This window comes from Anguilla rostrata, chromosome 6, assembly GCF_018555375.3.
Source record: "Anguilla rostrata isolate EN2019 chromosome 6, ASM1855537v3, whole genome shotgun sequence".
Classification (NCBI taxonomy): Eukaryota; Metazoa; Chordata; class Actinopteri; order Anguilliformes; family Anguillidae; genus Anguilla; species Anguilla rostrata.
Genome location: NC_057938.1, coordinates 29974793 through 29987735, shown reverse-complemented (window position 1 = coordinate 29987735; position 12943 = coordinate 29974793). Strand labels below are relative to the sequence as shown.

The window sequence follows — 12943 nt, the reverse complement described above, 5'->3', positions numbered from 1 at the left end:
ATACCTTGTCTTTATACTGTCTTTGTTTGAATACAAGTCAAAGTAAATTTACAAACTACTGGTTTCTGTTTTTATTTGCATTTCATTTACCGTCCCAAATTTTTTGGGATTGGGGTTGTACTTAAATTTACTATCCAGGGTTTTCCTTAGGTTTTCAGAGGGCTTAGGCTCTCTCAACTATATTTTGGAACAGCGTTTTTTAATATATGAAAAAACGCTTTGACCAGCAGTTTTCATCAGAAAAAGATGTTACGTGTGAACACAGCCTAACTTTGTTTAGCTACGAAGCCACCTATACTAACGTTAGTTCAATCGAGGTATCTTTATGTAACGTCAACTAACTAGCATCGCTGGCTAACGTTGTCATAAACTTCTTCCCGACCGTGAAAACTGGATTACTTGTTTACATTTTTGACAGATGTGGCTAGTGGGTAAATCGTTTCCGTCGCAGCACTTTCAACACAAGCAAAATCGGAAGCGCTATCCTAAAATTTCTTCTTACCGTGAAGAGTGCCTGACACGCAACCGTAGTAATGTGTTAACACGGCGGCACAATTATATCGAGAAATACCATCTTTGGGAAAAAACGCTATATTCTGTAAATGCATTTAACCTACCATGCATAAAAACATAAAAACGCTCGTCAATCACCCACTTCTATTTATAATACCATCATAGCGCATCATAGTGTTTAAAACCATAAAGCCACCTCTCCGTTTTTTTTTTTTTTTTGGTCAGCGCATCACCGTTGTTTTTACATTCATTCTGATATGTCGCCTGAATGCCTTTTTACGTTCATTCGGCTGAAGGTGCTCTGCAAAATCACTTAGGCGCTGCGCCTAAGCCTTTCTATGGTAGGGAAAACCCTGCTATCATGTTAAAGTGACATGCCTAGAAGTAAAAATTCTGGATTTAAGAGGAGGTTCTATTAATTTGCCAAAATACATCTAAATGAACTGCGCAAAAATCCTTTGTCTCAAGAGTCTATTAGCTCTATGCTGCAAATTCTGCCAGGATCATTACATAGCATCAGATCTGGAATTGATTTCTCTCTTGTAGGCTGACTGACCTGTGCCAAAAAAGGGTCATTTACAACATCTGGAAATTGTTCCTTACTTTTTTCTTGTCTTTCTTTGTCATCAATTCCCAATTAATAGCATGGTAATTAACCTCATAGCGCACATGCCAAATCTTGCCAATCCTTGCCCATTTAGGGGGTACCCTATTTAAAGCTTTATAACTCCAGATGTGAACACCACAGAGACTTGAAAAATGGCTTAAATGAAGCAAGACATTTGTACTACTTACAATACTAATGCAGATTAGTTTATACTCATAATTTTGGAAGAAATAAAGTGCCACAAATGCAACTGTTTTGACAAAAAATCAAAAATGAATTTGCACTTTTTAAGTTTGCAATGAAATACTGAGAGATTGCATATATACAGCAGGTTAAACTAATACATGTGCTAGATCAAAAACTTCTTGACCACAAGTTCATAAAATCTATGTAGAACTACTATAGATGTATGAAGCAAAAACTAAGCAGTGTACCCAGCGTCTCCAAATCTACCCAAAATGTCTAAATTATGCATTGCTGTAAATCACAACATATTCACGTATTTCACTACAAATCAACTGTTTTTACTCAAGAAACTCACTGTTGCATCATTTTCAAGTGGGAATTACAACCTTTCCGTCAGTACAGTGGTCTAAAATAGCTAGGGGTCCAGAAACATATCCAAAATCTCTCCAAAAAGGAATATAATACTTTTTGTCCATTGTAAAGCATATATATGAGCCCCTTATGAAGGTTTAAGATGAAACATTGATATCAGATTTTAAAATAATGCAAAAATATTGTGTAAATGTGTAATAATTAACTCTTGTATGTATTTCTATACTGTACTCTCGTATGGGGATGGGACGACATGAAAACAATTTTCAACCGTCCACCACCTTTTGGCACTGTCCAAACACTCTCGTCATCACTGTTGCATGCATCACAAAAACTACTAGACTACCAACAAACGCTTACATTACAGTGTGAAATATCCTCATTATAAAATACCACCAACCTATTTAAAGACACTCACAACTCAAAAAAATAACGTATATAACCGAAATATTTTGAGCAGTAATACTTACATAACAATGATGAAATCTTATCTGTTTTCAGTAGATAGAGACAGAGACAGGAAAACAATGATAGGCTATAGTTATATCCGCTTCTGTCTTACACCAGGAAACGATGTCAGCTTGGTCTATCAGCAAACATATGGCTTAGCTATGCCCAGAAGTCCTCAATAATAATAGTATTTTCCAAGAAATTACGAAAATCATTGACAACGTTTCATTAGGTGCAGCGTCTTTTACTGCTACCACATAGTGAATGCATAAGTGAATGCGATCATAACACTTTCGATTATGCTGACCTATAAAACTAAACCTATTCCAAAAGTAAAATTAGACATGTTATACATCGTTAGAAAGCTTATACTCTCACCTACTGAATAAATGAATTGTCAATCAAGCCAGACTGTACTAAAAAGGGCGATAATGCCGTAAACAACACGTGTGGTATTACGCACAGCTATTTTGGAAGGTACCCAGGCATCCCAAATGCGCATATATTTTACAAACGGATTGTACAAGACAATATATGACCACTCAGTCTCAAAAGGGACATCTCTATGCGTAAAGCCAAGGGTAAGGTTGTATATTTATTCAATATTTAGTCCCAGATATTGACTGTAGAATGACATGGTATCTTTTTAAAAAAACTTTTTCTCGTTTATTTAGTTATTCAGTGAGCAGCGTTTTCACTGCTGTATTGGCATACCTTAGGGCTATTGTCGAGTTTATATTGTTGCTATGACGGAATATGATTTTTGAGTGGTGAAAGAATATTTTTATGAACACCAAGACAGACAATATTGCCCATTATGTCATATGCAGGGGGTGTAGTTGCAGATGAGACTGATGGGTGGGGGTGTGTGTTAAATGAATGACCAGAGCGACAATGATGGCGCTGCGAAACTGCATATTCAGCATAGTTGTTGTGTATCATCTACTAATGAAACTAAAACAACACGTTTCTGTTTTTAACTCATACTTTGGTTGCAGTAGCACTGAATGTCTGAGTTTAGTAATCTCGGCACGTCGGCGTGCCAACCACTAGGGGCTTTGTGCTAAGAGGTTAAAGTCACCCATAAGTCTCACCTCCCTGACAGTCTTGTTCATTTTACATTTTCAAAGCGCATTGTACTACTGTCAGCAGGATACATGGATTAAGTTCACAGTCCCCTATGCAACAAATGTCTATCGTCTCCTCTCTTACTGGCTCTATCCTTCCTAGTAAGTTTGTTCCCTTCTATAATGTGGCAACTGCGGTCGGACTCAGTCCAAACATGGATGGAAAGGCAGAGATGGGAATATTTTGGATGGAAACCTTTAATTCCTGTCCATTACAAATAATTTGGGTTGTGTATGTTGACTAAAATAATTACCCTAGGTCCCCAAGATGCATAGATAGTTGAATTATACTGAACTCAGACAGCCTGCTAGCCTAGTTTGAGTCATCTCCTCTCACTGCCTGCCAGAATACTCCTCCTATCCCCCCCCTCTCCCCCGGCTTACTGCCTCCGGGCCTCCTTTTTTTAGCTGAGGTACTCTCTTCGCTGAGGACCAGTTAGCAGTTGTCACAAGGTTGAACTGTGCCCTGTAAGGCTCCCGTGCTGCCCATTGTAGGGGCTGTGTTTAATGGGTTCTTTACTCTTTCTCTCACATTTCATTGCTGTTAACAATGAAGAGATTAGTTCAACTGGATCCTCTATGCTGTTGTTTCCAACTAGCATTCTGCTGTTATCACTGGAGCTATCAGCTACATGCATTGAAGCATTATTAGGCCTGTTAATGCTAGCTAGAGCGCCGCTACTGCATAATTGATTTTTGCTCAGTAGAGCTTCCCATTTAGCGTTCACCACTTCGCTACCACTAGCTAGCGGCCCTATGGAATAGGGTATTGGTTTGTTTCCAATGGAGTTCCATTGATAGTGTTAGCCTCTGCATTAGCACTGGTTAGTATGCACCCACTATTATTAATGCAATGTGACCAGTAGCAGCCCTACTACAGCGGGTTAATGTTCTGACATTTCATTTTTTACATTTTGTCTCTTTGCCTATCTTTATAATTATCTGCATTGTTAAAGTGGACCAGCATGTTTCATTTACTTTTGGTTCAACGTCCATGATATCAGTCAATTCAATTTTATTTGTATTGTGCCTTTTACAGAGAACTGTTACAAATACGCTTTACAGAGTAGCAAGGCAAGAAACAGAGCAAAAAGAGCAAACACCAGACTTGAACCCCTAAATAGTAGTACTGTTTAAAGGAGCCAGGTGACTGATCTGGAGCTCCATGCTGCGTCAAGTTATGGACAGGGGAGGAATAGGGCTGAAGCAGTTCATGGCCATAGAGCGCAGGAGAGGGTTGGTTGGTTGGACTCAGGCTGGGGAAGCAGGCTGTAGCAGTCTTTGAACTCAGGGCGAGGTAAGTGCGGGAGCCCTATGGAAAGAGAAACAGAGAAGACAGGGTTAAGGCCAACTTGACACTTGATGCTAAGCTACCAAGTGTGTCAGCTCCGTAAAGGCCAGCATGACACTTGAGACTAAGCTGACTAGCGTGTCCACTCAGTAAAAGCGAGCTTGACACTTAACACTAACCTCCCTACCCAGGCCAGACATCTGTGTTTAATTTCATAAACTTTGTGAATATACTTGGCTATTTAACAGGATAATAGGACTATAGGAATGGCTAATTATAGGACTGACTAAAGAAGTAAGTTTTAACCCTACACTTAGACAGAAAGTGTCTGAAGCCCGCACATACATAGAGAGTTTGTTCGAGAAGACAGGAGCTCTATTGTAATTTTAGATACACATGGAATTTTCACATAACCAGCATCCTGTGAACAAAGTAATCTTGGAGGAGAGTAAGGAATAAGTAACTCACTAAGATAGTCAGGGGCTAAACCGTTTAAAGCTTTATACGTAAACAACAAGATCTTATATTCAATCATTTTGACAGGCAGCCAGTGAAGAGATTTAAGCACTGGACTGATATGTTCCCATTTCTTCATTCTCGTAAGTACTCTAGCAGCTGCATTATTCAGAGGACTTATTATTTAGCCTAACAGCCTGAGATCTGTCAGTGAGATGGGATTTAAACCACATAAGGGCTTGCCGAGTGACACCAACTGATTTTTCTAACCTGATATAGTGGTCTATAGTATCCAGGCAGCACTCAGGTCAAGTAGGACAAGAACAGAGATACATCCACAATCAACGGAGAGAAACCAATCGTTCAATACTTGGGCAAGGGCTATCTCAGTACTATGATGCTTCCTAAAACCAGACGGAAACCTCTCATACACATTGTTATCCTGTAAAAAAAAAGAAAAGAAAGTTGTTGTACTACACATTTCTCAAGAACCTTTGATAGAAATTAGAGATGAAATAGATCTATAGTTAGCCTGGTCTGTCTGATCCATATTTTAACTCTTGAGCAGTGGCTTGATTTCTGCCTTCTTAAAAGATACAAGGGAAAATAGCTGGATAACAGTGAAGAGTTAATTATATGAAGAATTGGTTTGCTAAGAACAGGCAATAGCCCCTTCAGTAGTTTCGTGAGTATTGGGTCATGAGTGCCAGTAGTTGATTTGGAAGAAGAAACTTGTTTAACTAGTTCAGTCAGAAGTATGGGAGTAAAGGATTCCAGTCATTCTATGTTGGAGGCATGTCTTGAAATCAATAAAGCTGTTGTTGACCTGTGTGGAAGCAGATATGTTTTCTTTGATTCCTATTATTTTACTGCAAAAGAAAGTCAAGAAATCGTTACTGCTACACAAAGCTGGAATTTTAGGTTCAGTTGCTGCATGATTATCAGTTAGATTGGCAACTGTTTTGAATAGGAACTGGGTATTATTCTTGTATGAGCTTTGAAAATGAAGTAGACCTTGCATTTGAGAGGGAATGCTTATAGGCACAATGACTCTCTTTCCTGGCCCGGTGATATATTTGCTGTTTAGTGGAACGCCACTTGCGCAACGTTCCAGTTGGTGAGACTTCTGTTTAAGAGCCTGTGTATGGTCAGTATACCGAGGTATAAGTCTTTTCTCAATTACTTTTTTTCTTTTTATTGGAGAAACTACTACATCATGGGTTTTACGTTGCGCAATAGCCAATCACTCTGCCAGATCATCGATTAGACATGGAGGAAGCTGAAATGTCTAAATCCAAGCATTCCGAAATTGTATCAATAAAGTTTGTAGCTGTGGTAGTTGTAATTGTGCATCCTGTGTACATCTTAGGTTCAGATGTTATTGGGTGAGCCAACTGTAGGTGCAGTGTTATAAGAAAATGGGCAGACACAATAGTGGGAGGATAACATCATCACTGACATCTCAACACCAATGCTTAAGACCAGGTCTAAAGGATGACTGCAATACATTTTGAGTGAACCCCATCGATTCTAAGATACTCATGAATGCAGATTTAAGAGGATCATCTGCATTTTCATAGTGCAGGTTGAAATCACCTAATATCACCACTTTGTCATAGCTTAAAACTAAGTGAGAAAGGAATTCTGCAAAGTCGTAACCAAAGCCGGAGTATGGGCCAGGAGGTCTGTAGGCAGCCACCAAGACAGTGGGCTGAGAAAAAAAGGCAGTTCCTATCATCATCAGGCTGAGAAATGTTAATTATTAGCACTTCAAAGGAATCAAATATATAATCTGGTTTTGGAATTACATGAATAACAGCATTGTCAATAGTAGGAGTACCATCGCCTCTTCTAAACAAAGACAGGGGATTGACTATATGTGTTGGGTAGAGAAAATTCCCTCCTCTGAATAACCAGGCACGACGAGGGGTATTATATAAGAAATAGGATTTATTTCTGCAGAAAGAGTCCGGTACCTAAACACAACAAGGTGGATAATGCCGAACTGAAGAAAGCAGGGCTCTGCTTTTATAAGCAAAAAGTGTTTTAACATGCATATTATGTGTCTGATTGGTACATGGTTAATACATAAGCATAAAGTAAGATTTAACAAAGGAAATGATTGGCTGTGTCCATTCATATAACACGAATACGAAATTATCTGGTGACCACTTGGCCTAAACAGGCTTTAAATCAGAAGTAATTGTTTAGTCTTTGATCTATCAGTTGCTTTCAGGGTCCTGGGCAGCATGGCATCATAGCCAGTTCCTCCTTATCATGGTGGCAGAGGGAGAATGAGGTGAAAGGCCAAGCTTCCCAGTTCAGGATGGCTGAGGGAGAATGAGGTGAAAGACCAAGCTCCCCAATTTGGGTTTCTTAGAAACGCATAAAAAGACAGAAAAGAAACCCACACGCACATATGCATAGACACACTTATAGGCTATATTTCAAACTTGTCCTTGGGAGGTTCGTGGCCTGGAGACAGACGGGCCCTGCTACAAGGCTTAGGAATTTAGAGTGCCACTTAGTGTGGTACCGTAATTATAGTTATGCTAGAGAGAACTCTCCTCCCTTCCTATGAAATCAGGTGGAGAGTACTCATTTAAAGAAGAGTTTTCATCCACTTTCAGCCATGTTTCAGTGAGATATATGTTAAGACAATGGTCAGTGATTAGTTAATTCACAAGAACTGCCTTAGGATTAAGGGACCAGGCAGTCAAGGGATCAGCCCCAGCATACCTCCACATGATCTTCAAACCCTACATGCCAGCCAGACCCCTCCGTTCCGCTACGTCAGGACGCCTGGCACCTCCCCCTCTTTGCGCTTGCGCTTCCCGATCATGTCTTCTGTCTATTCTGGCCCCACAATGGTGGAATGACTTCCCCGTGGAGGTCAGAACAGCTGAGACCCTGATCCACTTCAAGCGACAACTGAAGACTCACCTCTTCAGGCTGCACCTCTCCCCATCCCTACCTCCCTGTAATCTTTAAATTGATTGTAAGCTTAGGGTTGTAACTAGGTAGCTGTTTCGTAGTTGACTTAGTCAATGCACTCGTGTCTTAACTACTGCTTTTATTTTTGCATAGACTGCGTTGTTGCTGTTCTTGTTTGTGTTAGTGTTAATCAGTTTAACCTACAGGGTCGAAGTTAAACTATGCAGTTGTTCCCTGCACTTGGAATGGTACTTCTCTCTAGGGTTTTCAACACACTTGTTCCTGGTTATGGTTATACACTTTGTTGTACGTCGCTCTGGATAAGAGCATCAGCCAAATGCTTGTAATGTAATGTAAATGTAATGGATCTTATGTTTAGTAGTCCATGTTTCAAAATTCTTTCTGGAATTAATAACAATATGTTTATCAAATTCTTTTGGCAAACTTTATGGATTTTAGAATTTAAATTATTTAGAACATGGGGGACAGACACAGTCTGAAGTACTCTGCAGTTTTGGGGAGCTAGCAGATGTCTGTGTAGGGTAGGATGTCTGCAACCAGGCCTTGGCTCTGAGTAGTCAATTTTGATAATTCAAACTAGAGGCTATGTATTTAGATAGAAGAGCGGTGACCTCACAAGATGGGTGAACACCATCTCTTTTTAAAAGACCAGCTTGCCCCAAAAACTTTGCCAATTATCTATAAACCCCACATTGTTTGATGCACCACTCGGCTAACCAGCAATTTAACAACAATAATCTGCTATATTTTATCACTGCACTGAATAGGGTAGGGACCGGAGCAGGTTACTGACCAGGACATCGTCTTCTCCATCAAACCCACAGATTCAAAATTACTTTTTGTGACCTCTGATTGCGGACGTTGTTAGTGCTGGCATGAATAACAATTTGGCAGCATATTGCCTTTCATATTTGCCTTGTTAGTTGCTCTAGATTCAGGAATACAATTTGCTGTAGTCGCTTGTTTAAAAACTCTCACATCTCGGACTATGGAGTCGCCAGTTATTAAATATTTTTCCTCGACCAGTGTGTTAACAAGTGGGGCAAACGGGTTAGAAAGTTCTAGCGGAGGGGGTTGAATATGTACCATAGGTTTTTTGCTACTATGCTTCCTTCTTACCATAACAAACTCTTCCTGTTGCAAGGGGTGTACTAGGGCTAATAAGCTATGTGAAAAAGAAATGGAGCTGGCATCCGAGTGGCCGAAAAGGAGTCCAAGAATTATTCACTTCATCTAATTTCTTGAGTCTGGATGCGAGATTCCAGTTCGGAAATCTTTTCCACTAGTCTAGCAGAAAGTACAACTAACGGCGGAAGATGCGTAACTGAACATATTGCACTCACAGCAAAGGACAGGTAAAGAGGAGGGGAGAGCACAGGGAAGCAGGCATGATTACATTTACGTCCGTATATGTGAAACATTGAAATAAGCTGGCAAAATGCCGGTCAGTTTAGCTACTTCGAACAGGATGTGATTGACTTCAGCAAAGGATCCAGAATCTGCAATATTTGAGAATCTGTGAGAGACCGCTAGTATCTTTTCAAATATTTTCGGTAGTTGTTATTTTTAAAGGGGAAAAAATAGATTTTGTTCGTGAAAGTACTGAGCAAACATTCCAAAGCGCACCTCTGGTTCAAGAGTAAACCAGACATGATGAAAAGCTATTCCGTGATGCTCTGTTCTGTGAGATCACATTCCTAGGCTATTCTGTGATGCTCTGTACTGCTGTGTTTTGTGAGATCACGTCACTCCTGCTGTGTACTTCCAGTCCAGCAGTACTAGGCTCTGAAAAGCTAACTTAGGTGATGGTAGCTTCATCCCTTTCACACAGAATGTGTTGGAATGGTTCAGTCAGTTTCAATCACCCTCAATTTCAATCACTGTATCTGTACTGTTACGTCCCTCGCAGCGATCGGCGCCACACTCATATTGGTGTCCATCCGTCCATTCTCTAACCGATTAGGGTCGCGGTGGCAAAGGGGCAAGCAGAGTAGCCCAGACGTCCCTCTCCCCAGCGACTTCCGCCAATTCATCCCGGTAAATCTCCAGGCAATCCCAGGCCAGCCGTTGAATATAATCCCTCCTGCGTGTCACTGGGTCTCCTCCTCGGTGGTCGAGCCCGGAACACCTCCAGAGGAAGGCGCCCAGGAGGCATCCTTATCAGATGCCCGAACCTCCTCAACTGACTCCTTTCAATGTGGAGGAGCGGTTCTACTTTGAGGTCTTATCAAGGAGAGTAAGCCCTGCCACCCTACGGAGAAACCCCATTTCGGCCGCTTGTATTCGCAGTCTCACTCTTTCGGTCACTACCCATAGCTCGTGACCATAGGTGAGAGTAGGGACAAAGATCAACTGGTAAATCGAGAGCTTTGCCTTTCGGCTCAATTCCCTCTTCACCACCACCATCATTCTTCAATACCCACATTACTGCAGCCGCTGTACCCAGACGGCCGTCAATCTCCAAATCCCTTTTTCCCTCGCTCGTGAATGAGACCCCAAGATACTTGAACTCCTCCACCTGGGGCAGTTCCTCCTCCCTTACTTGCAAAGTATCTTTTTCCAGGAGAGGACCATAGCCACAGATTTAGAGGTGCTGATTCTCATCCCGACCGCATCACACTCAGTTGCAAATCGCTCTAGTGCTCATCAAAGGTCACAGTATGATGAGGACAAGAGAACAATGTCATCTGCAAACAGCAGAGATGCCACTCCTATGTCCCCTAACTGGACACACTCCTGCACTTTGAGATCCTGTCTATGAATACCACGAACAGGAGGGGAAACTAAGCGCACCCTTTGTGGAGTCCAACACCCACTTTGAACGAGCTTGACTTAATGCAGAGAATACGAATCTCAGGACAAAATACAACCAAATTCAGTTGCACTTGGATTGTAATTAACTATAGCTAGTTAATAATGGAGGCAAACTATCTAATGACAGGTAGATATTCTCCTGAAAAGGCAAAAAACCACAAAAAACCTGTCAACAAAATGGTGGTCCACTGTCGGAGCAAATCCATTTTACCTTGCTTATAATATTGATTTTTAAAACTTGAACTTTCATCAGTTACATTCTTGAAAGTCCTCCAAACTTTCAAAACTCTTTCATCAACTCTACCACCAAACAAGAAGTGTGTATCAACACAAGCCACCAAGCCAGAGCAAGTCCAAATACAATCTCTAGGTGGCGCCATAGATTTCTAATTCCTTCTCTCCAAATGTGACTGAGGTTTTCTTTGCCTGCAGGAAGGTGGAATGGGGGCTGAAGTTGTGCAGCAGAAGACTGAAACTGCCAAACCCCGAAAGAAAAGAACTACCAGGTAAAAGCTTTTAAAGGAAAGTTTTTGGTAGGGGGGAAAAATGCACACTCCAAAGGAAAAAACCCTGTGCTAAATTCCGGGAAGTAGAACATTGCAGAAAGTGGAATGCCCAATAGTAGATGTTTTAATGTAGTAGGACTGAATGAAGCTAAACGGTGACCCCAGAGTATGGTATGACTGAAAACCAGTATTTCCTGAATTCTGAGAGAATTGGGAGAGATCATGTGTAATCTCTGTGGCTTGCAACTTTTATTAATATGACTATTTTGTTTTCAGGAGGAATGTGGGGACCGGGAGCCCCCCACCTGTAAAAATAAACCTGATCTCACCCATGGCCAGTCCAGAGCTGGCCCCTGGGGTAGAGAGGAAGGAGAAAGGGGAGGGCCCACTGCAGAGGATGAACCTCCGCAGGAAACGCCTGCTGGAGACAGTCTTCCCAAAACCTGCCACACGGAGGAAGATGTTGTAACTGCAACAGCATACCCCAAAAAATCTTTTACATTTGTGGGAGGGACACTCTTAACAGTCTCCACGCTCCCAAAATTTGTCAAATGAAGCCTTTTTTCCCCATGTTTGTTGCCAGCTCACATCTATTTAACATCAACAAATAGGTTTTGCAATTATGGAACAAAGCTAAATTTGAGAGAAATTATTTTATATAAATAACACGTTTAGAGAAAACGGATCTGGATGACGAGAAGGGGAAGAAGGGACTCCAGCAGAGAGTTGGGAATTGTTTTTATTTTCTAAGACTACTTACATTTATATAAAATGTACATAGTCTTTCAGTAATGGTATGAATAAAATTGTATACTTGTGAATGCGTTTTATTGTCTTTAACCCCACTAAACAGGCCATTGTGTTTCAAGTCTGGATTCTTTCCCAGATTTGGACCAGAGAAGCAACAATTTTTTTTCTATTTGCACACAGTATTTTCCCCGCGGAGTATGCAGTAGTGGTATGCAGTAGATGTGTTGATCAGTTTATTTTATGAATGTACAGAAAATACGATGTATTATTCATTAGGACTGAATTTCAGTTTTTATTTTACTGTTGCTTAGTTAGTTTGCAGGAACTAATAGATTTCTATACATTACCTGCAGAAACCCCAAATCATCAAGTAAGGGGATAGGCAGTTGGACAATTTGTCCTAATCTGTTCTTTGAAGAAACAAACTGACTGCACAATAATTTTCACACCTCATATTTTCAGCACTGCCATTTCAGTGTTTTGCCCAGGAGAAAAAGTGGGTTGTTAACCAGTCCCCAAGTGTACATAGTCATGGGAGGGTAGGTGGAATTCCCATGTCCTATCAATAATTTAATTGTGCAAATCAGTCAGTGCCTTTTATGGCATTTGAAACGTTGTACCATCACTCTGTGAGTACATGGAATAAAGGTGCTGACTGATTTAAGCTGAAGCAAATATTTGGTCTTGTAATAATCCTTATTTTGATAATGAATGCCCTCAATTAAAATTGCTACTTACAATATACGATTAAGTTGCACATAAAGGGTTATGCTTTTAAGATTGACTTATGTTTTCACAACCATGGTAGTCCCCATATTTTTTATGCAGCGATAGGCATTTTGTACTTGAATGCTTTCAGAATTCTTTTTAAAAAATTGCCCCGAACAGAAAGATTTAAATTATATAGCGTCATTAT

General features: G+C 40.6%; 1 protein-coding gene across 3 annotated transcripts in view; it reads left to right on the top strand.

The window, feature by feature from the left end:
• The window catches only part of ahctf1 (AT hook containing transcription factor 1), a 224363-nt gene extending 212265 nt beyond the window's left edge, over positions 1-12098 (top strand). For all 3 annotated transcript variants that reach the window (XM_064341031.1, XM_064341029.1, XM_064341030.1), the window contains 2 exons: positions 11204-11277; positions 11554-12098. In XM_064341031.1, coding sequence (XP_064197101.1) covers positions 11204-11277; positions 11554-11746 — 267 coding nt within the window. In that variant the 3' untranslated portion in view covers positions 11747-12098. The remainder of the gene's footprint in view (positions 1-11203; positions 11278-11553) is intronic.
• The last annotated feature ends 845 nt before the right edge of the window (positions 12099-12943 follow it).